The 22319-nt window shown below is 55.0% G+C and overlaps 10 protein-coding genes across 10 annotated transcripts; 2 read left to right on the top strand and 8 right to left on the bottom strand.

Annotated features, from left to right (window-relative positions):
- Positions 1-198: 198 nt before the first annotated feature.
- On the top strand, positions 199-3519 carry CRM1 (Karyopherin transporter; the record flags this gene model as incomplete). Its single annotated transcript, XM_064801807.1, has 2 exons — positions 199-2634; positions 2731-3519. The coding sequence occupies 2 exons, from the start codon at positions 199-201 to the stop codon at positions 3517-3519; spliced, it is 3225 nt and encodes a 1074-aa protein (XP_064660437.1).
- Positions 3520-3945: 426 nt separating this feature from the next.
- Positions 3946-5028, bottom strand: LTR77_004552 (uncharacterized protein; the record flags this gene model as incomplete). The annotated part of the gene is made up of 1 exon (XM_064801806.1): positions 3946-5028. The coding sequence occupies one exon, from the start codon at positions 5026-5028 to the stop codon at positions 3946-3948; it is 1083 nt and encodes a 360-aa protein (XP_064660436.1).
- Positions 5029-5468: 440 nt separating this feature from the next.
- On the top strand, positions 5469-7312 carry LTR77_004551 (uncharacterized protein; the record flags this gene model as incomplete). Its single annotated transcript, XM_064801805.1, has 4 exons — positions 5469-6392; positions 6444-6820; positions 6873-6936; positions 6989-7312. The coding sequence occupies 4 exons, from the start codon at positions 5469-5471 to the stop codon at positions 7310-7312; spliced, it is 1689 nt and encodes a 562-aa protein (XP_064660435.1).
- Positions 7313-7497: 185 nt separating this feature from the next.
- Positions 7498-7989, bottom strand: LTR77_004550 (uncharacterized protein; the record flags this gene model as incomplete). Its single annotated transcript, XM_064801804.1, has 1 exon — positions 7498-7989. The coding sequence occupies one exon, from the start codon at positions 7987-7989 to the stop codon at positions 7498-7500; it is 492 nt and encodes a 163-aa protein (XP_064660434.1).
- Positions 7990-8336: 347 nt separating this feature from the next.
- Positions 8337-8747, bottom strand: LTR77_004549 (uncharacterized protein; the record flags this gene model as incomplete). The annotated part of the gene is made up of 1 exon (XM_064801803.1): positions 8337-8747. One exon carries the CDS (start codon positions 8745-8747, stop codon positions 8337-8339), a length of 411 nt encoding a protein of 136 aa, XP_064660433.1.
- A 678-nt stretch (positions 8748-9425) lies between these two features.
- On the bottom strand, positions 9426-10077 carry LTR77_004548 (uncharacterized protein; the record flags this gene model as incomplete). Its single annotated transcript, XM_064801802.1, has 2 exons — positions 9426-9997; positions 10053-10077. 2 exons carry the CDS (start codon positions 10075-10077, stop codon positions 9426-9428), a joined length of 597 nt encoding a protein of 198 aa, XP_064660432.1.
- Positions 10078-10573: 496 nt separating this feature from the next.
- LTR77_004547 (uncharacterized protein) lies at positions 10574-11739 on the bottom strand (the record flags this gene model as incomplete). The annotated part of the gene is made up of 2 exons (XM_064801801.1): positions 10574-11287; positions 11308-11739. 2 exons carry the CDS (start codon positions 11737-11739, stop codon positions 10574-10576), a joined length of 1146 nt encoding a protein of 381 aa, XP_064660431.1.
- A 4401-nt stretch (positions 11740-16140) lies between these two features.
- Positions 16141-16690, bottom strand: LTR77_004546 (uncharacterized protein; the record flags this gene model as incomplete). The annotated part of the gene is made up of 2 exons (XM_064801800.1): positions 16141-16542; positions 16613-16690. 2 exons carry the CDS (start codon positions 16688-16690, stop codon positions 16141-16143), a joined length of 480 nt encoding a protein of 159 aa, XP_064660430.1.
- Positions 16691-17484: 794 nt separating this feature from the next.
- LTR77_004545 (uncharacterized protein) lies at positions 17485-19008 on the bottom strand (the record flags this gene model as incomplete). Its single annotated transcript, XM_064801799.1, has 1 exon — positions 17485-19008. The coding sequence occupies one exon, from the start codon at positions 19006-19008 to the stop codon at positions 17485-17487; it is 1524 nt and encodes a 507-aa protein (XP_064660429.1).
- Positions 19009-19568: 560 nt separating this feature from the next.
- LTR77_004544 (uncharacterized protein) lies at positions 19569-22319 on the bottom strand (the record flags this gene model as incomplete). Its single annotated transcript, XM_064801798.1, has 2 exons — positions 19569-21462; positions 21526-22319. The coding sequence occupies 2 exons, from the start codon at positions 22317-22319 to the stop codon at positions 19569-19571; spliced, it is 2688 nt and encodes an 895-aa protein (XP_064660428.1).

Genomic DNA, 22319 nt, shown 5'->3' with positions numbered 1-22319 from the left:
TCCAACCCCACCGCCGACACGCCACGAAGATCTCCGACTTCACAGCACCCCCTACCGAGCGACAACCTCACCTTTCAGCGCATGCCACATCAATAATCGCGCTCACAGCGGTCTGCGCGCGTCAAGCTCTCTTCAGTCAAGCAAGCCGACTGCTCGCGTTGCCAGACCGGCGAACACCACACCCCACCAACGCCCAGCATGTCGATGTCTATCGAGGAGCTGGACGCCACCGTCCGCGCTTTCTACGAAGGCCGCGGTGACCAGCAGAAGCAGGCTCAGGCCACGCTCAACCAGTTCAAAGAGAACCCGGACGCATGGCTCATGGTCGACAAGATCCTGCAAGATGCGCAATACCCACAGACGAAGTACCTGGGCCTCCAGGTGCTGGACACGGTGATCATGACGCGGTGGAAGGTGCTGCCGCGCGATCAGTGCCAGGGGATCCGGAACTTCGTTGTCAACTTCATCATCCAAATGAGCAGCACAGAAGAGAACCTGAAGAAAGAGAGGGCGCTATTGAACAAGCTGAACTTGGTCCTGGTGTCCGTCTTGAAGCAGGAGTGGCCTCACGCATGGCCCACCTTCATCAACGAGATCATCTCGAGCTGCAGGAGCAGCCTTCCGATCTGCGAGAACAACATGGCAATCCTGCGCTTGTTGTCCGAAGAGGTCTTCGACTTCTCTGCCGACCAGATGACCTCGACCAAGACCAGGCAGTTGAAGCAGAGCATGTGCGATGAGTTCACCAGCATCTACAACCTCTGCTCTGAGATCTTGAAGACAGCAGATCAGACCAGCTTGATCAAGGCCACTCTCGAGACTCTACTGCGCTTCTTGAATTGGATTCCGCTCGGCTACATCTTCGAGACGCCTCCATCTGGAATGTCTTTGATCGAGACCCTGCGCAGCCGCTTCTTGGAGCAGCCTGAGTTCCGTAACATCACACTCAAATGCTTGACAGAGATTGGCAGCCTGCAGACGGACCACAACTGGGATGAGAAGTTGGTGCAGATGTTCACCGAGACTCTGACTACAATCTCCAACATCATACCACTCTCGCTGGACCTCAAGTCCACATATGCATCCTCGAACAGCAGGGACCAGGAATTCGTGCAGAATCTGGCGCTTTTCCTGTGCAACTTCTTCAGCAACCACCTCGGTATCATCGAAAACCTTCCCAACAGCGACTACCTCACACATGGCCACTTTTACCTCATCCGTATTAGCCAGATCGACGATCGTGAGATCTTCAAGATCTGCCTCGAATACTGGACGAAGCTAGTGTGTGAGCTGTACGACGAGATGCAGCAACTGCCGATCACAGACATCAACCCACTCGTCAACATCGGGGTCAGTGGCCTCTCTAACGGCGGGGCTCCCAACCCGCAGATTCTGGCGAACTACCCTCTGCGGAAGCACAAGTACACAGACATCCTGTCCAACCTGAGGCAAGTCATGATTGAGAAGATGGTGAGGCCAGAGGAAGTCTTGATCGTCGAGAACGACGAAGGTGAGATTGTGCGCGAGTTCGTCAAGGAGTCCGACACCATCCAGCTTTACAAGACGACAAGAGAATGTCTTGTGTTCTTGACGCATCTGGACGTTGTCGACACCGAACAGATCATGTCCGAGAAGTTGGCGAGGCAAGTTGATGGCACAGAATGGAGCTGGGCCAACTGCAACACACTCTGCTGGGCCATCGGATCGATCTCTGGCGCCATGAATGAGGAGACGGAGAAGCGCTTTTTGGTGACAGTGATCAAGGATCTGCTCGGCTTGACAGAGATGAAACGCGGCAAGGACAACAAGGCGGTCGTTGCTTCGAACATCATGTACATCGTCGGTCAGTACCCACGCTTCCTGAAGGCTCACTGGAAGTTCCTCAAGACGGTCGTCAACAAGCTTTTCGAATTCATGCACGAGACGCACGAGGGTGTGCAAGACATGGCGTGCGACACCTTCATCAAGATCGCAAACAAGTGCAAGCGGCACTTTGTGATTCAGCAGCCCGGCGAGGGTGAGGCCTTTATCGACGAGATTGTCCGCACGATGCGTAAGATCACGTGCGATCTTTCGCCGCAGCAGATCCACACTTTCTACGAGGCTTGCGGTTACATGATCAGCGCTCAGGGTCACAAGAACGCGCAGGAGAGATTGATTTCGGAGCTGATGAGTCTGCCGAACGCAGCCTGGGACCAGATCATCCAGTCCGCTCATCAAGATCCGGGCATCTTGCAGAACGCGGAGACGATCAAAGTCATCGGCAACATCATGAAGACCAACGTGGCGGCATGCAGCAGCATTGGGTCATACTTCTACCCGCAGATCGGCCGGATCTACGTCGACATGCTCACCATGTACCGGGCCTCATCTCAGCTTATCGATGAGAGCGTGCAGCGTGATGGCAACATTGCGACGAAGATGCCGAAGGTTCGCGGGCTGCGGACTATCAAGAAGGAGATACTAAAGCTCATCACGACTTATGTGGACAAGGCAGACGACTATGAGATGGTCCACCAGACTCTTGTGCCACAACTGCTCGAGGCGATACTGCTCGACTACAAGAGGAATGTGCCAGATGCGCGAGAAGCTGAGGTCCTGGCGGTTATCACTGGGCTGGTTGTGAAATTAGAGGTACGTTGGACGCCGCGCACCAGCAAGTATATGTACATGGTGCGCGAGCAAGACGCACGAAGTGCCGACGAGCAAGCTGCTAACATGTATGAACAGGGCACAATGACCGAACAAGTCCCAGCCATCCTCGACGCCGTCTTCGAGTGCACTCTCGATATGATCAACAAGGACTTCTCCGAATACCCAGAGCACCGCGTCGAGTTCTTCAAGCTCCTCCGCATCATCAACCAGAAGTGCTTCCCTGCTCTTCTGAAGCTGGACCAGCAGCACTTCAAGCTTGTCATCGACTCCTGCATGTGGGCCTCCAAGCACGACAACCGCCTTGTCGAGGGGGAGGGACTGAACATGTGCTACGAGCTCATCCAGAACATGGCGGAAACCGACCAAGCGACTTGCGACGCCTTCTTCCAGAACTTCTACACGACCATCCTTCAAGACATCTTCTTCGTCCTTACCGACAGCGACCACAAGGCCGGCTTCAAGTACCAATCCATGCTCCTGAACCGCCTCTTCTACTTCGTCGGCGTGAACAAGATCACTGGGCCTATCTACAGCTCCGAAGAAGCACCAGCTGGCACCAGCAACCGCGACTTCCTGCAAGGTTTCGTCGCGAAGCTGCTCGGCAACGCTTTCCCCAATCTCCAAGAGGTGCAGGTGAACAACTTCATCCGCTCGCTCTTCGAGACCGTCGACGATCTTAACAAGTTCAAGCTCGTGCTGCGGGACTTCTTGATCCAGTTGAAGGAGTTTGCGGGCGACAACGCGGAGCTCTTCACCGAGGACCGCGAGAAGGCGGCGCAGGATGCGAAGGATGCGGAGAGGGAGCGCGCGATGAAGGTTGGCGGGTTGCTCAAGCCGAGCGAGCTGGAAGATGATGAGCTATGACTGGATCAGGAGGTGAGATTGAGCAAAGGCACGAAAGATGAAGTTACGGAGGCGGAGGCTGAGGCTTTCGCTGGTATGTTTGCGTGAGCCCTACATGCCATCGCATCGGAGGCGGGGCCAACGGAGCGGCGACTGCTCCTCAATGAATGGTTAGAGGCGAAGGCGGTGCTTTGGCGAAACATACCTTCTGGTTGCGGAGATACCTTTTTCGGCTGGGCATAGACTGGCCTTGCGCGTGCAAGAGGAAAAGCAGATTTACTGAGCATGGTTATTGCGCTTGCATAGCACTGGGAGGTCCTGATGCGTTGGCGACACAGCTCGATGCCATGCCGCTGCGGTAGACTGGTGGAGGGTCTGTAGATGAGATGCTACTGCAAATGACACGTGAAAATGAAACATGATGTCAACGATGTGCTCTAGCATCTCTTATCCTTGTGGTTCCTGGAGTAGGGCCGCTAACTTTCGACGATTCTCTTCCCATCGCACCCAGGCTAGGCCTTGTAGTAGGCTGTCTGCTAGGTCATCCAGCTTCACCGGACCGCTGTCGGTCGAGAGCGCAGCTTCCTTTCTTCCTCCTCTAGTCTTCTTCGTGTCACTTCCGAACGCATCGGCAACAAGTCGCGCCTCATCTGTAAACTCCAGCTGCACATCCAAGTGCGGCGGAAGTGGCGTCTCAGCAGCGGCGAGCCATGCCTTCACCACGGCAATCTTGACATTCTTATCGATCTTGTTCTGCTTCGCCAGCTTGTCTCGTCCAGCAATCTTGCCACTTTGCTTCGACAGCAGCATTTTGGATTTGAGCTGCGGTCTAGAGAGTGCGGCCTCAACGTCCGTCCCTTCTGCTTCTGAAGTGCCTCCGCACCAGAAGCGGGCTACGCGGGCTGGGCTCATTTCGACGGTGTCCGGGAATACTGACGGGAGGTTTGAGTTGGACTTCATGGTTTCGAAGCAGGCGTAGAGCATGCTTTCCAGCATGTTTACGCGGAGCGTCCATTCTTGCACGGCTGATGCGCCGCCAGAGCGGAAACGTTGGCGCTCGATGAGGATATGGCTGGGTTGGTAGGTGTGAAGCAGATCTTGGGCGATAGATAGTGCGGTCTTACTGAGCTTTGAGGGGCCGAAGATGGATGCGTCGGCCACTTGGGCTGCTCTCTGACCCTTCATCTTTGCTGGAGTGGTGATCGTCATGGGAGCCACCTGGCTCAGAACATCAACCTTCTTCCAAGCAAGAACTTTAACGGCAGTGGATTTCGCGATTCCATCCCGTGTACGCGGCTCGCCGACCAGACTCGGCGCTTCCAGCACACATAAGCCGAGATTTTTGATTCCCATATCGACGCTGATGATCCGGGGTACTTTGGCGAAAGGGCGTCGTTCGGCTATATAGTGTGTGATTGCGTTCTCAATGCTGGCCTTGATACCGGTCGTTGCGAGACCGAGGCAGGTCGCTGCATGGTAGAGTTGGTCTGCTTTGAGCGCCGGCAGCGGTAGCAGTTTTCGAGAGGACATCGATGCCTCAGCTCAAAGGCTGCTCGCACATTGCGTGGAGACCAGCGTCCGACAGGGTCAATCTTGTCGCCTGCTCATGGCACAGACTACCTGATGTTTTGTTTATCACAAGGGGCATGCCGGTATAAACTGTCACCCAGTGGTTCGAGCGCATTCGTGGTGGTCTTCAGGCGCAATGGCATACATGTCGACCGAGAGATAGTTCTAGTGTGCTGAGTTTCAGTACAACAGCAAGTTTAGTTGAGCGCGTCTTCGCCGCGTCGATAGAAGTGAAGTCGCCTCCGAGCACGTGCGCGGCTCGCTAGTCCCAATGCGGAAACAGCAGCTTGAAATAGCCAGACACTGTAAGCTGACGACGAATCGAGACCATTTGATGTTCAGTCAACCTCCCGACTTCCTACGACGCCGCTCGATCATGCAATAACACTGAACACGATGCTATGGCCAGGGAAAGCAGAGCATCTCGCGAGGCGGGGCCGAAAGAGAACTGCGTCCCAGAGGAAGGAGAGGGTTTACTAGAACATTCAGAAAGAGAGGGCTCGCCCGATAACGATATCATCGTTCATGAGGCACAAGGTACGGGCAAGGTCGGCGCTGGAAGACCTCGTGTGAAGCCACCACCAAGGAGGCAATCGTCTCTCGCGCAGCGGAGACCAGATGGCACTCCTCGAACGCCCCATCGAGTGCGGTTCGAAGTCGCAGAACCTGATACGATCCGAGAAGCGAACGGAGATGTGCCTCACTCTAGCCACGATGCATGGCTGGATGAAGAGGACTACATGGAGAATGGGAGTGACAGGCGGAGCAGCACCGGGCAGCGAGCACCACTGCTGACCGACATCGAGGCCCCAAGTGTTACGCTGGCGAACGAGATGGACTTCAATCCTGAGGATCACCTGGAAACCGCTCGGCCTAAAAGTGGCACCAAAAGCGCATTCATGAACATGGCCAACAGTATCATAGGCGCCGGAATAATCGGGCAGCCGTACGCCTTCAAGCAAGCAGGCCTATTCACCGGGATATTCCTCCTTATCACTCTTACCGTTACCGTGGACTGGACGATCCGCCTCATCGTGACGAACTCGAAGCTGAGTGGCGCCAATTCCTTCCAGGCTACGATGGAGAAGTGCTTTGGCAGGAGTGGCCTGATTGCGATCAGTGTTGCACAGTGGGCTTTTGCATTCGGCGGCATGGTGGCGTTCTGCATTATCATCGGAGACACCATACCAAGGGTCATGGCGTCTATCTTTCCTTCTTTGCCGGAGACTCCGGTTCTTTGGCTCCTTGCCGATAGAAAGGCGATCATTGTACTTGTGGTTCTGGGCTTCTCGTATCCTTTGTCGTTGTACAGAGACATTGCTATGGTATGTATCAGCCATCATGTTCGCGGAGCAATGCTAATAGTAAGATCACAGCTGTCCAAAGCATCCACGCTTGCGCTTATCAGCATGATGGTCATTATCTTCACAGTCGTCACTCAAGGTCCGATGCAGTCCCACGACATTCGTGGCCAGCTCAAAGGCAGCCTGCTCATCAACAGCGGAGTCTTTCAGGCTATTGGTGTCATCTCCTTCGCCTTCGTCTGCCATCACAATTCGCTTCTCATTTATGGCTCTCTGAAGACTCCGACCATGGACCGCTTTGCACGGGTGACGCATTACTCGACCGGCATCAGCATGGTCGCATGTCTTGCTATGGCCCTCGCCGGCTACCTTTCTTTTGGCGATTTGACACAAGGCAACGTGTTGAACAACTTTCCTACTAATAATGTAATGGTTAATATTGCGCGACTGTAGGTCTCACTGACACATCACGATGTGAACTCAATACTGATGGTGACCTAGATGCTTTGGCCTCAACATGCTCACGACCCTACCGCTGGAATGCTTCGTATGCCGTGAAGTCATGGTGAGTGTCAGTCCTTACATGCTGCGCGAATACCTGCTAACGACGATCGTAGACCGAGTACTACTTCCCTGGAGAGCCCTTCCACCCGAATCTGCACCTCATCTTCACCACTTCCCTAGTGGTCAGCGCCATGACAGTCTCGCTCATCACCTGCGACCTCGGCGTCGTCTTCGAGCTCGTGGGCGCAACATCCGCCTGTGCGCTTGCGTACATATTACCTCCGCTGTGCTTCGTCAACCTTACGAAGAGAAGAACATGGGAGACCTATGCTGCCTACGCTTGCATAGCATTCGGGTGCATCGTCATGGGCATTAGCCTAACCTTGTCGGTCGCAAAGATGGTCAGAGGAGAAGGTGAAGCTGTGGCTTGTCGATAGCAGTATAGGTACTGAATGCAAAGAAGTTCAACCCTACCGGCGAACCACGCCGTACGGTTCTCGTTATGCGAACCTAAGCTACGACTACTGGACTGGATCACGGAGCCCCCACCACTTCCCATCATGGACGGATGCTGCCAAACATGCTGCGTTGTCGTACTGGACGTCATCCCAACTGGATCATATCATGCCGCGGAGGTGCCGTTCATCGCCCAACACCGAACCCTCGCCACGGCCCGCATGCACTTATAGTATAGGTCCACCATAGGAGACTTCTGCAGCGCCTCTTCGGCCGCTTCACGCAGAATCCGTTTGGTCCGCTCCTCCAACTCATCATCTACCTCTCGGCCAATGGGCTGCCACGTCTCCCGTAAAGGCGTCGCGTGGACATTACCTGGATCCCTCCGAATGACGTTGTTGCAGCAATTGACGACATATTTCGCTCCTCGAAGGACACCTTCTCTCAGGTCTGCTTCGTCCGCGGCAAGGAATCGGAGTTGGTCTTTCCGTGGAGCTTTTGCTCCGTTCATGACTGCTATCAGGACTTCTTGAGCTCGGTCTGCCGTGGTACGTCCGATAGCGTACTGAAGTAGAAGTCCGTTCTCCAGCTCTTCGTCATGAGCTTCCTGTGCTTGGGTGGTGGAAAGCTGACTGTCGTCTTTTGCTTCGTGTAACATGATGGCGGCTGGCGGTGACAGCGTGGGATGAGCTTGCTGCGTTTCAGTGGGGGCTGGCGGATAATGTGCTGGATAGAGACCAAGATCCCGAAGTTCGAGTGAATATAGGGGGCCCTGGTGAGGTTTTTGATGGAAGATGAGTTGGTCCAGAGAATGGGATCTGAGGTGCTTTACAAGGGACTTTATACGAGGTCATCAACATTGACACTCTTCACTGCTGGCTTCTTTTCGACAACGGTGAACAGCTCTGGCATAACTTTGCGAACCACGCCTTGCATGCACGATCGATCGTACGACTTCTAGCCATCGCACTGCTACATCAAGCAAATGTGCTCGCACGTCATACATCACGCCCTCTCAATCACAATGGCTTCCACTGCCGCTCCATGAGCCCACATACGGACCTTCGACACAGTCTGCATGCATTCGAAGAATGTATGAATAGTAGACCCGCTGCGGACAATACCGTTCTCGATCTCTTCCTTGATGAGTTGCCACCTTGTCCGGACTGCTTTCGCATGCACACTGGCCGATTCCTTGCGAAGGATGTCATCACAGACACCGACAATGCAAATTGATCCTCCGAAGATGGCCTGCTCCAAGTCGACCTCCGTGACGTGCATGTCACGGAGCTGGGACATGCTTGGCCAGTCTGCTTTACCGTACACGATGTCCGCGGCGAGTTCTTGGGCTGGTATGGCAAGGACTGCGGAAGTACCGCTCTCTGCAGGTAGCAGCTCTTTACGCTGGTCGGCCATGCTGCGTGATGATTGAGAAGGAATGCCGATATGGGAGACGCCCGGTGCCAGTCGATGTCAGATGTTCTGGATGGTTTGGGAGCTCGACAGATTACCGGCTGGGGTGGAAATGGTGGGAGTTCTCATGAAGTGCGGCGCGATGGGAGACGGACTTATAACAGGTCGTCGACACCACATTCCTTGTTGGCCGCCCGGAGCGTCTTCGCCATCCTTGAACATCAATGAATAAGCTCGGTGCAACAGGGCTCACTGTGATTCTTCCAGAATCAGCGTTGGAGAGGACCTCATTCACGGCCATCGAGCGGCGGCTGCCTCACAACGGAAGCACGGGCACAGGGGACCAAGTGTTCTAGGCGAACCACGCCGTTCGTATTACCACTAAATCTACATTACTGCGACTGCTCTTGGCCGGAGCGCTATTGCCCTTCATGGATCACGTCGTCTTCGCAGAATCGTACTGGGCGATGGTGCCACAGCATGGTTCATCTGGTTCCTCCCTACTCTACACTGATCGAGAAGCCTTCGGACAGCCGCGAGAGGAGATCGGAAATGGCAACCAGCCAATTTCGCAACTACTACTTAATCCAAAGCTACCTACAAACACCGAAAGGGTTTGTCAAATGAAGAAGAGGCACCGGGCTCCACCAGCCAACCTCTCTAACCGCACGAGAGCCACGCTTACGCTGGCGGCTGGGAGTGAGTAGCCTCATACTTCCAAATACTGGCGTCGGCCGACTCTTGCAGGCAATGGCTCAACACAAAGCGGAGCATAGATTTGCCCGGCTCGGTCCCAGCAATCTCCGCGCTGATCTCGTGCCACCTGGTCAGATAGTAGTTGATCAAGGGTTCGTGATCGCTATCGCCGTGGTCAATGAGGAAGTCGCAGGTGGATATGATGAACGACATCGCGCCCATCAGCGCATTCTTCAGGTCGATCTTTTCAGGGTTCAGACGACGCAGGAAGGTCTCGCTTGGGGGCTCTCGATTGTGCTCGCACACCGCGATCACGATAAACTCGGCCGCATTGGAGGGAACGCCGCGCTGTACGTTGAGGCCGTACCTGGCCAGGGCTTGGAAGAACGCCTCGTCGGTATGGCTGTCGATGCTCGCTCTGCTTGAAGGTCTGAACCCTTGGCCCGGGCTTGGTGCTCTGTTCCGGCTAGTGTTTGCTGATACATCACCGCTCGATCCACTGGATGCTCGGGATTGTCGAGTGCCACTTGATCCTCGAACCCGTCCGCCGTTCGCTACTATACTGCTGTCAGCTTCATGCTGCCATGGAGGCCCTCCTGCTGCTGGCCATACTACTTTGGCTTCCACCTGAAGACATTCTGAGTTTGGATAAACTGGGGTTGATAAGGTTGAGGTTGTCTAGCCACTTGCTTTCAACGGGTGGATCACCGGGTCAAAGAAGCTTATGGTTGGAGGAATGGTCCGGAATACAACACACCCAGAGAGGTTTCGCTTCCATGAGGTCCCTTATACCCTTCAACCCAAGGACAAACAACGCTCGAGCAGTGTGATACAGCCCCATGGTGTGACGCAAACGGTTTGGCCTCCCGATGAGCAGCATTGTCCATGCTGGCATATTATGATGCTCTCGCACATATGCACATGAAAGCATTGGTCTTCCAGCTTGGGGTCCCTTGAATAATGTCGCAGTACGCTTCCAGTCGGTGTCGCGAACGTGCCATGGTTCACAAGTTGGAACAGTCCAGGGGTTCGGTGGCAGGAGAAGAGCCTTTGAAAGTTCATGAGTTAATCTATCTCTAAAGCCACATGACCAAAGTCACACGAACCGCACAAGGGATCCATCGATGCACTTCTCACGCCGGCGCAGAAGATCCACGCGGAGACTCGGGGCTGGCGCTACCGCTACGCGAAGCGGTCTTGTCCTCCGCTGGTGGATTTAGGGCCCTCTTCTCCCGGTCTGTCGCCATCATTGCCACCGTTGACTCCCGATGGATGATATGGAAGACGCTGAGAGGCATTGCGTACGCTGCGACTTGGTCTTCACGAAGAAACCTCCGAGTATCGGACCAGCTGTCGTGCCGAGCGCGCTGCTCAGCTGACCACCCTTCTTCCTCACGTATTGCCTTAAGGTCTCCTATGATCTGCCACGCCGATCGCAGGATGCCATCGATGAGGTCGAGCTTACCGGGGCGCTTCTCGGTGTACCAAATCAACTCCGGCACCGGAATAAGCTCGAGATACACTACACGGGTAATATCTCGTGCGACGCCGCCTTCCACTGGATCATGGCCTTCGTCATCAGAATGGTCGAGGTCCCAGCCTTCGGCAGGTGTGACACGCTCATCATCAGGAGACTGCAGACGTTCTGTGGTAATGCTGTACGGCACTCGGTGAACTCCGTTCTGGCGAACTGGCGCAGACTCCCCTGCTGATGCTCCAGAACCGCTGTCCGCGTTTGTTCTGTGGCGATCTATCACTGCTCTTGAAGCTTCGATAATAGCCCGGGACCTTGCTACGGCGGCCGCATGGTCAATCGTCGAGGCAGGAAAGTCCGCTGTGCTGGTATTCTGCCGTCTAGCAGAGACACGGCTTCCGATGGTTTCCTCCGCTTGCGCTGCTCCGCCGCGGCCTCGGTCTGTCGTGCTACTCTCAGCTCCACTATCGACAACTCCGCCTCGGCCGGGCTGTCCCCCAGGTCGTCCTTCAGGTCCTCTGCTACTGCTTGGCTGAACAGCTGATCGCCTTGCGCGGCTTCTGGAGCTACTACTCCGTTCTGCTGAGACTTCTTCACGAGCTCCACTCCTGCTAGCTCGCTCTGCAGCTGCCGCCCTGTCAGCAAGGCCACGCCGGGCCATCCGCGTCTCCGCCGCTCTTGTCTGACGACCTCGAGAAGACATGATTGAGTAAAGGTGGTAGCTTTGTTCTGAGTCAACTTGCTGCGTACAAGTGATGCAGTATACTTCTGATGAGATGCTGCTGTGCTTGAAAGCGGTGTTTTTGTGTTGTGGGAGCCAAGCATACAGATACCGTGTTCTTATATCCAATGACTGCTGGAAATCGTTTGCTGCTTTCGACGTTTACTCTGATATGACTCCACCAGAACCGGAACATGGACAGCGGTGGCGTCGAGGGCGACGCAAACACGGCGGTACTTCGCTGTCATACTCATTGCTTCTAGAGCTGGCTAACCAGGATCCTCCTGGGGCGTGTCCATGATGAGGCGGACTGTTTCCTGCTCATGCCAACTCTTCAACACATTACGCAAGAGAAGAACGCTGGCGGTTCGGAGCACATCATTCAAAAGTGGTCACAAGTGGCAATCGATATTCTATACGCTCTTAATCTGCTGGGTCGTGATGAGGAGAACAGGGCTGGGAGGCCAGCTTGGACTGGCTTCATTCGAATGCGGTGCTTGACACCTTCCGGAAACTACTGACAGCGAGACAAAACAAAGCATTGGTGGCTTGACAAGATACAAAACCGACACTATCTAAATAAGCTGCCGAGACTGACAGACATCGAAAGACACAACGTCAAGACGTGGCCGCCAACCCGTAGGCATTCCCAGACTATACTTCTCGGAGTCCAAGAGCCACGCATCGGTTCCGCCAGCTTCATCACCCTCCAGCAACAAATTCATAGGGCAGGCTAATGGTCTGAGTGGCCATTCGTCCGAGGAAGTGCGTCTTTGATGTCCCTCGCAGTCTGCATGCAGTGGCGGCACCAGCGAGCGAGCTCCTCTTGTGTCATCAACAAGAACTTGACCTCTTGTCCCGGAGCGTTTGTACCGTTTTCAATGCTGGCAACGACGGCTAAGAATGAAGCATGGGCAGATTGCTGCTCCGCAGTCCCTTGAGAAGGCGACTTGCTGACGATCCATCTGGCTGTCCACTCAATTGCAACGATCAAGTCGAACTTTTCACACGCTTGGAGCCACTCCTCGGTTGCGACGGTGCCGTAACCCTGGTCCCCACAGATATACCTGGCCCGATCGAGGGCAGAGAGCATGTCACCAGTGCTGGCAGAACCTGCGGAATCTCCTGAATCGCTTGGAGTGCGAGGGCGGTCGTGTGGGATTCCTGGCATTGTGACTTATCGGTCGATGGAATGTGTTGGTCGGTGTGAGGTGAGGTGATTTCTGGAAAACGGACGGCGATAGCAGGTATGTGCTTGTGGTTGGAGTTTGTCTCTGTGAGTGTGAGTGTGTGTGTGCGGTATGTTAATGACGAGGAATAGAGAGAGCGTCAAGCGGCCTCCTTATACGCAAGAGACTGCTTCAAATGTTTGCCAGCACACAGTGACTGGAGCATTCATACATTCAATGGGGCAAATGCCAAAATTGTCATGCGGACACTGGAGGCGCTCTGAGTATCTGCGACACCGAGGCGCACCACAGCACTGGCAATTTGACGAAACTCAATACCAATACTACCCAGAAAGCAATATACAAGAAAGCCGATCGGGACAGCTTCGAGGCCCAGTGGCTATCTCAAGAGCGGTAGGCCTCGTAAGCGGTTTTCATGTAGCTGTGGCAACACTCAGCCACCTGCTCCAATTCCATCTGCACAAGGCTCATCCCAATCCATAGTATGGAGAATTCGTTCCGTCCCTAATGCTGACAGCAATGTCCCTGAACTCGCGGTACGTAGGTCTATCGGCGTCCGACACAACACCGGACCTCGACAAATTCCTTACCATCCACCTCGCAATGTAATAGATGGCGTCGACCATATCTTCCGTGTGACATTCAGCTCGGAGCCAGGCCTCAGTTGGTACAGTACCACTGTAGCAAACCGACTTTGCTCGCTCGGCGGCGGTGAGATCGCAGCCTGGACTCCCTGGGTCAAAACCAGACATGGTAACTTGCTGCAGGATCTGGTGTGTTGATCGACAAGCGTTGGATGGCCCTTAGAGGCGGAAGGGTCGAGGCAGGTATGTGTTTGAGGTTCGAGTGCGTTGGTGTGCGTCTGTGTGTCTCGGTGCGGGTCGGTGTGCGGTATGTTGATGAGAAGAAGCAGGGAGAGCATCGAGTATCGAGCGGCCTTCTTATGCACGAAGACACGGAGCAAAGATTTGCCAGCGGACAGTGAATGAAGTGTGTACGCATTGCATGAGGCAGACAAGCCCAATGTGTCGTACGCCCGATGTCAGACGCCATGATTGAATGGATGTGAGAAGACTCTGCCCTCTTTGGTCAATACGGCTCTCCGGGAGAGAACATCAAGGAATAACGGAAGGAAGTGACACGACTTCATGTCAACATGGTTCTTCGTCGCTCGAGCCATGTTCGATCACAGCGGTGCCTTGCTACGGGGTCACGTTAATCGGACTGAGCTACAGCAGAAGCGACGGGAATACTCACTAATTCTCGCAAAGGACACACGTCCATGTAAAATACTACACACTTACATACTAAGCACCAACGCCAACTGGAATCATCCAATTGGGCATGCGGCGTCACGACCACTCGTCAAGCACACCCAAGCCTCAGTCGAACGCTGGTAACTTCTTTCCCTCCAGCATACTGGTGACGTGCCGCGCCTCAGCCATGGCGTAAATCAGACAGGCAGTAAGTATCTGCCGCTCATACCCCTGGATCACGGCCGAGCCCATCTCAACCGCATTCCGAATTTGCTCGAACATCTCATACCTAGCCCGCTGTGTTGGAGTGCCTTCCCGCGACGTATTCTGAGAGATGTGCCGTGCGGCCAAAAGGATGGCCTCGACGATGTCTCGCCCTGTGTGTTCGTGGGCAACGAACCAGTCCGCAGGCGGAGGGTATTCGACGTTGTTGATGATGTTGTTCACTCGATCGCAGGCGGACTGGAAAGGCGTCTGCTGGACCAGAGGGACGCCGTCGTCGTCTGAGTCTGGAGAGTGTTGGCGGCTTTGATCGGAGGCCGACATCGTGGTTGTTCTGTTGGTATGAATGGTATTGTTGGAGATCGTGCTTGTCTTTGACGTTCGAGGGCAGGTTGACTGGTGGTTGTTTGACGGTTGGAGTGGTCAACGAGAGCTCAGAGAAGTGGATGATATAGGAATTAAGAAGAGGAAGCAGCAGGAAGTCCTGGTCTGTATATATAGATGTATGTCATGGCTCATATTCAATGCTTGCCAGTAGAGCTTGCGTCGACGTGGTCAATGTAGGCTGGTGATGACCAGCAAACATTTGACGAGTCTCACTCACAGCTGCCTCGTCGATGATCGATGTGCTACTGCACCGGTATGTGGAACTGCCATCGGTGAGCCCGTGATCACTGCTCAATTGTGTGTACCCGCGCTGACCAGTGGCAGAGTAAAAGTTGGCACTCACGGGCAGGCGGCGTAGCAAAGCAGTGGCAGTCAGGTTGTGGCTTCTCCGTGACACCATCGCCCGCTATGAGATACTGTTCCTACTATCCCGGAGAGTAATGCCATCCGCCTGTCTCTCGCCTCTTCTCCGATAAACAATCTCCTACCTCGAGGCTTCTGAATATACTCTCCTTATAGTCTGGACTGCGGAGACTGCCACTTCTTCTACTACGTCGCCTGCTGGGGGGTGCGTTGTTCGTCTATCTCAACCGTGGGAAGGCTAAAAGTGAGGAGGGAACTGACTTTAATCAACACGTAGAACAGTGGCCACAAGATATTTGCTCGTGCGCTACATAAACGTCTGCCGTAGACGACTACATACTGCCAACTAGGCAAAAAGCAGACGCAAACGCAATTCAAGACGACTGACCTTCAAAATCCCCCTTCCTGCTACTTTACCCGAGTCTCATCGAGTCTGGTCAATCAGTGCAAGTTGGTCCTAGTGGTTGAGAGACTTGTTTGGGTCTCCTTTGATATAGTACGGAGGCTGACGATGGCTTGCGTTCGAGTCGTAAAGCCGTGTTCGTGGTCGAGATGGATTCGGGGTTGGTAGAAAGAGAAGTCGAAAAGCAGCAGCCGTCGAGGTCCATTATATACCGCTGGCGTCCAGCTATACATTTGTGAATAAGGGTGGTGACTCCATTGCAAGTCATGTATACCGCTCGCGTTCAGCTATACGTTTGTGAATGAGGGAAGTGAGTTCGTTGCGAGGCATAGAATGACTTCGTCCAGCAAACATTAGCTAGTCGATCGTCACACCACGTCGGCAAGTATGACGAGTGCCTTCCGCAGAGCGTAGTACCTACACAACTGTGGTCGCGTCAACGGAGTCGGTATGATCGTGGCACGAGGCTGCGCCCTGTCGCTTGAGTAGCGCAAAAGCAGGGTAAACTGAAATCAAGGACATGAGGGATGCCTTATCAACAACGAGTACGAGAAGTAGAAATCTGACCGGGGATTGGGAAATTTGCACCAGGGCGAGGCATTCGGTGTCCACGACGACACGCAGATCAATCGAAGACGAGAAAACAAAGCGGAGGAAACCCCCACCCATCACCTACCCCAAAACCTACCGCCGCCGCCGCTCAACCCACTCATACTCCTCGTCCTCTTCGTCCTCCTCCGCCTCCGCCGCCACCGCATAAGCAACCTTCTGCGCCTCCACCAGCAAAAACACTAACACGATCCTCGGCAACATGCTCCACACCTCCGGCGCGTTCGCACTCCCTAGCCCCCTCACCAATTCCGAACAACCCGACCGCCTCGCCCTCACCGCCATCGGATGCTGCGGTCCCCCTGGAGTTCGCGAGGCTGTAAATTGGGCAGCGTACAGGAAAGCGGCGTGCAGGTCCTCATGCGTGTGTTCGCGCTGGATGAAGTGTTCCAGCGGGCAAGGGGGAGTTGCGCGGCGGCAGATGTCGGTGGTGATTTGGTGGGCGTTGCGGCGGACGGGCTGGGAGTCGCCGGTATGCTGGTGTGGTGAAAGCGAAAAGATTAGTAGGTTATAGGGATTAGGGTATGTTCTCTGTCAGACGACGTACGTAGCCATTGTCGGTGCGGGAGTCGTTGTTGCGGAAGTGTGAGCGTGGAGGGCGGGAGGGGCCGATTTGGTTGGACATGGTTTGTGTCGTTGATAGATGCTTCGTTGTTGTTGAAAGGAGGCGGTCGAGTTCGATCTGGGGGATGAGTGCTAGCAATCGAGATTCGTCTTGCAAAAAGTCGTTGAGAGATCATGGCAGAGACCGCTTCCTGAGCCGCATAATATAGCATCCATCGTCAGGGCAGTATTCTTTGGCGACATTGAGCTCCAGGGCAACATTCGTTGTCGACAGTGGCGTCTGGATCGATTAAGAAATGAATGGGTCCAGAACTGTTCAGGTGTGCGAGGCCGCAGACTGGCCAAAAGCCGCAGGCTCGTGCCAGAGAAATGTTTGATCTCCGAGGGAAGCGCGTCGTGTTCACCACCACCATCAGAATGTTGCAAGCTGATCTGTATCTTATCGTTGCGTGAGAAAGAGAAAGCGGAAGGGAGGCATACCGATGGAACGCCTCAAAGTAACCACCCATCGCCACCTCGACTACTTCACCCCCTTCCCCTAGCTCGTAGGAGAGAGGACGGTCCATAGATCTTTTTCATGTCAAGCCCACCGGTCACTTATTTGCAAGTGGGTGTCAGTAGACAGATCTACAAAGCAGCAGCGACAGGTGGTGCCAGGAGAGTCCAACTTGACTTCGCGCCACATAACGCCTGGTAGCTGAGTGTGGTACATTAACTGCCTAGATCATTATCATCTCATCTGTACCCTAGCGTTGCAAAGCAAAAAAGCAGAAAGGGGGTATACCGAACGCCTCAAACGACACTTTTCCCACCCACACCGCGCGCCCCCACCACTTTCCTGATCCTCCACCTCACTCACCACTGCACCTTAGTCCCCTGCCTCCCCAATCCATGAAACATATCATGCCTACTCACCGCACTCTTTAAATCATTTCCCGCCTTCACATCATCCTCCATCGTCCTATCCGTACCCCCAGTATCCAACCTCTCCAACTTCCCCCTCGCCTCCTCCTCCTCCGCGTCATCCGGTCGGATGTCCAAAATCTCTCCCACAGACTTGCTCCGCACCGTCTTCGTCTCCTCCATCGGCGAGTCCGCCTGCGCCTGCGGGGCCACTTCGTCCTGCGGCATCGTAAAGTCTGCCGGCATGGCGCCAACGCTCTTGCTGCGCGCGCGCTCGAGGGTGTTGGGGTCAGCTTCTTCGTCACCGGGGCGGGCAGGTCCGGCGTCGGAGAGGGCGCGAGGAGGCCCGGGGTCTTCTTGCGGGGTGGAGGAAGCGGCGGAGACGGATTGCGAGCGTCCGGCGTTGAGGGAGGACTTGCTGCGGCCGAATTTGAAGAAGCTGCCGAAGAGGCCGCCTTGCTTGGGCTTGGGGCTGGCGCCGTTGGTCGTGCCATTTGTTTGAGCCGTCTTCACTGCAGGCGTAGAGCCGCGTCGCGGAGCCTGGCTCGCTACTGGAGCGGATGCTGGGGCGGAGGTGTAAGGGTTGTAGGTTGGTGCGCTCTCCCTCCGCTCGCGGTCGATGTTATCGAGCGCCGCTTTGGTGGCATCCAAGTATTCCGGGTACTCTTCTTGACAGATCTCAGTGATGAGACGGAGCTTGCTCGTATCCTGCGCTACACGGCTTTTGTCAGCGGAGAGGTGCCAGCCGAGGGCTTTGATATCCATCCTCATGCCGCGGTCGACTTGTTCCTTCACGTCCATAAGTTGAATGAGCTCATCGATCTTCGCCTGCGTGAGTTTAATGAAGCCGTCGAACTTCGCAAGATCAGCGATAGCCCAGCTAGTCCTCGTAATAGAAGCATTGCGCCGAGTTTCCAGTTGCGCATAGCTCTCCGCTACCTCGCGCAGCAACTCCCACTTCTCGCGAAAGCCTTCCAGCCTGTTCAAATCGAGCGCGGGCTCGTAGTCGGGCAGGAACTTCTTCGGCGGCTTAAGCCCATACTTCGCCATCGCCTCTTCCCGCGAAGTATGCGAGCTCCTGTCCACAATATCGCTCAGCGCGGCCTCAACCTGCGTCCTCACCTCTGCATCCTCCAACCTCGCGTCCCGCACACCGAAGAAAGTCGGTTCTTTCAGATCTGGGTACGCAGGCGAAGGGTGCTTCGGTACCGCTCTATCGGTCACAGTCGCAGGAGGAGACGATATCCCGACGACATCGCCCCATATCAGCAGGCGGGCTTGCTGCAGCCCCAGACGGCAAAGCAGGAGTCTTTCACCCTTCTCCCACTTGTAGCTCGGGTGGATGAGGTTGAAGGCCTCGACACAGGCGCTGAAGACGCTCGTGAGGGAGATGACGGAGGTGAGGATGGCTTCGTGCTCCGAGGAGGTGACGCGCTCGAGCTGGTCATTCGAGGGTTTAGCCGTGGAGGTGGGCATGGTGGTGGATCGTGGGCATGGCCCCGCGCGTTGTAAGTATGTTTAGGTTACGCTGCTGCTGTATAGAAGCTTGTCCGCTCTTCTTAGATGCCGGTAAGTGTATACAGTGTGGAACGGTAGTGTCGGACTCAACCACAATGGTTAGACAAAGCGAAGCCAGTACAACAGCATGTCAGGCTGGAGGAGGAGAAAGCAGAAGACATCATCACAGGGACAGCAGTCATAGTCTCGCCGAGCTAATAATGCCGTGCGGCCTGCAGCAGGGTGTAGTGCGGTGACGGGCTCCGGTTATGGTGTGTGTCGTTGGCGGTGCGGGGTTCATCGGCGTTCTTTGACATGTGTGGCGTCAACTCTATCATGCGCTGCGCTGAGGGATCCTTACGAGGACCTGGACCCATTGTGGATGTGATGAACCGTTCGTTGGGATTTCGTACTTATTTACAGGCCATGTAGTGTTCAATGAGCAAAGTCAGCCCAAGCGTCGACCACATGTCGGCCGCACCCAACGCCTACGCTAAATGTCAACCCATCAAAACAGATTTTCCGCCTGCCCAGCCCCGTCATGCAAGCCCATGCCTCACCGGGCTCAACTCGTTGCTCTTCTGCTCCCTCCACTCCGAGACGGGCGAGTCGCGCTTCTTGTTCCTCTGCAGAAAACTCAACGCCCTGCTCGTCCGACTCGCATCACTCGCCGGCCGGCTATGCTCCGGCGATGTAGCATCTTTAATCGGATCGCACTGCTTCCTCGCTAATGGACTCGCGTTCAAGTAGATCGGGAAGATCGTCCCAGCGCCCAGGACGACGGCAGGCACCACCACAGCGAACATAGCCCCTCGACCAGACGTAGCGATGACGCTTGAAATGGGAGCGAAGACCGAGCCGCCACAGACCGCCGAGGTGATGAAGACGCTCGCGAGTTTGGTGTGCTTGCCCATGCCGCGAAGGCATTGGGCGTAGATGAGCGCGAAGAGCGGGCCTTCGAAGAAGAAGACCATGATCATGAAGCCCACTCCGGCATCGCCTCCGTAGTGCATGGCTAAGGCCGAGAAGAGGATGCTGCCGATGTAGAAAACCAGCATCAGGATGCGAGGTTTGACCCAGAAGCCTAAGCCGGCGGCTAGGAAACGGGAGACGGCGAACGTGGTATGTGCGACAGCCATTGTGTTCGCGGGATTGAATGTGGGGGCGACAACATCGAGGTAGGCGTCGTAGTTCGTCGCGTTGGCCTCTTGTGCTCCGACGTAGCAGAACTGGCTGAAGACTCCGAAAGCCAGGGTGATCCAGATGATGTTTACGTTGCCCATCTTCGCATTATTCGCACCGTCGAGACGTTCTGCAGCATCTTCCAGCTCCTCGTCAGAAGCTTCTGGTAATGGGATGTAGTAGTATACTACTGCCAGGAGGATTGTGAAGAGTGAGATGCCCAGGTAAGCCCATTGCGTGTCAACAAGAGACGGCGCGTGCATTACCCTGGTGAAGAATGCTTTGTCTGCAATCAGCGGCGCCACAATACTGCCGACTGCTTGTACAGCTTGGCTGAGATTCAGTCTGATCTCCGAGTACTCGGCTGGTCCGCAGAGGGCGATGAAAGGGTTTGCGGCCACCTCGAGTATCGACAAGCCGAAGGCGACGATGAAGTTGGTGATGATAAAAGCCGAAAAAGAGGTGAGAACGGCAGCGGGCCAGAAGATCAACGTGCCGCAGCCAAAGATACTGAGGCCGACGGTGAAGCACGCTTTGAAGCCCCAATGCTTCAGCACGAGGCGGCCGACAGTGGGAGGGCCGAATGCGTACCCAGCAAAGTAGGCGCTGTGGATGCCGGTGCTCTGGGCCGCGCTCATGTGGGCCACCCGTTGGAATTGCTGGTTCAGTACGTCCAGCAACCCGTACTCGAAGCCCCAGATGAAGAAGAGGACCGTCACAGCCGAGATCGGGAAGATAGATTCCCTCGTAGTCACGTAGGGCAGGCCCTTCCTGCGCTTCATGTTGACGAAGTCGAAGAATGTCTGCTCTGTTGCCGGATTCGTATTGCGGGAGGTATTCGTTTGATTAGTCTGTGTGCGTGTAGCTGGGGGCAGATGGGTCGTCTCTGGCGTCGTAAGAAAGTCCATCATGCCCATAGTACCTTCGTCATCGGTCGAAGAGTCCTGGCGCGGGTCAGGAGCCGTGAGAAAGTCTATCATCCCCATGGGTTCTTCGTCGTCCGTAGGCGTTCGTGGAGAGATGGAGAAGTCGCGTGCCCGTACATCTTCAGGTAACGACGGCATGGACGGCACACGCTGGACTTCTTGCATCTTGGCTGGGTCCGAGCCGCTGGAGACTGATCCAACCCTGGACGTCGGATCTCCCACGTCGCGGAGCATGCTAGGCAGGAATCGAGACACGAGTGGCTTCAGTCCAGGTACACTAGCGCACATGATTCCGAGATTTACTTCAATGGCCGACCACATGAAGCTACAAGTAGAAAAAGCGTCAGCGGAAGTCGAGGTTTTGCCGTTCTGTCCATGAAGTCCTTACCTGAGCGAAGCGTACCAGCTGAAGTCCGTCTGCTCGGCTTCCCTGCTATCGTTTTCCTCCCTGAATACAGCGATCTGTCTTATTCTTGTCCTGGCTGCCCCTTGTAAATATACGACGCGAACGACGTCTACGGCAGCGACGAAGGCACCAAAGCTGAAAGTGATGATGAGAATGATCTTCTGTTTCTTCGGGAGACGCATGCTGGTTAAGATGGGCATGGGAAGGAACAGAATGGCCAGGTCCGTTATGATGTTCAGTGGCGTAGATGATAGGTAGATGGTGATGATATCGGTACAATGTGCGGTCTGAGGAATAGGATGCTGGAAGGCTGCACCTATGGGCCAGCACTGGAAGACCGTGAACAGCCCGAGTGCAAGCCCGCCTGCGTTGACCACCACGAGCGTGCCGATGCATGCCCACTTGAAGATTCTGTTCGAAGTCGGAAGAGCCAGATAGAACGCAAGTATGGAAGTCTTCGTGGCCATGAGCGCTGGCTGGTATAGCACCGAGAAGACGTAGTTCGCCTTTCGCAGCATCGCCTGCCATTGTCCGGGTACATTTTCTTCGTGCCGTCCGAGCCCCCACGCGCATCCAATGCAGATAGCTATTGACAGGCCCGCGGCGATGATCCATGCCAGGATGATGAAGTAGTCGTCCACCGCGATCTTCTTGACAATGACAGCTCTTGAAAACATGCGCAAAGCCACGAAGATGGAACAGAAGGCAAGCATGAGGATTGTGACCGTGAGGACCGCCTCGCTCCGGCCTTGGAAGCTGCCATGGCTCAACGACAT

This window comes from Saxophila tyrrhenica (assembly GCF_035928015.1).
Source record: "Saxophila tyrrhenica strain CCFEE 5935 chromosome Unknown scaffold_6, whole genome shotgun sequence".
NCBI classification, from domain to species: Eukaryota; Fungi; Ascomycota; class Dothideomycetes; order Mycosphaerellales; family Extremaceae; genus Saxophila; species Saxophila tyrrhenica.
Note: the sequence above shows the minus strand (reverse complement) of the source record. Positions and strands in the feature narration are given on the sequence as shown.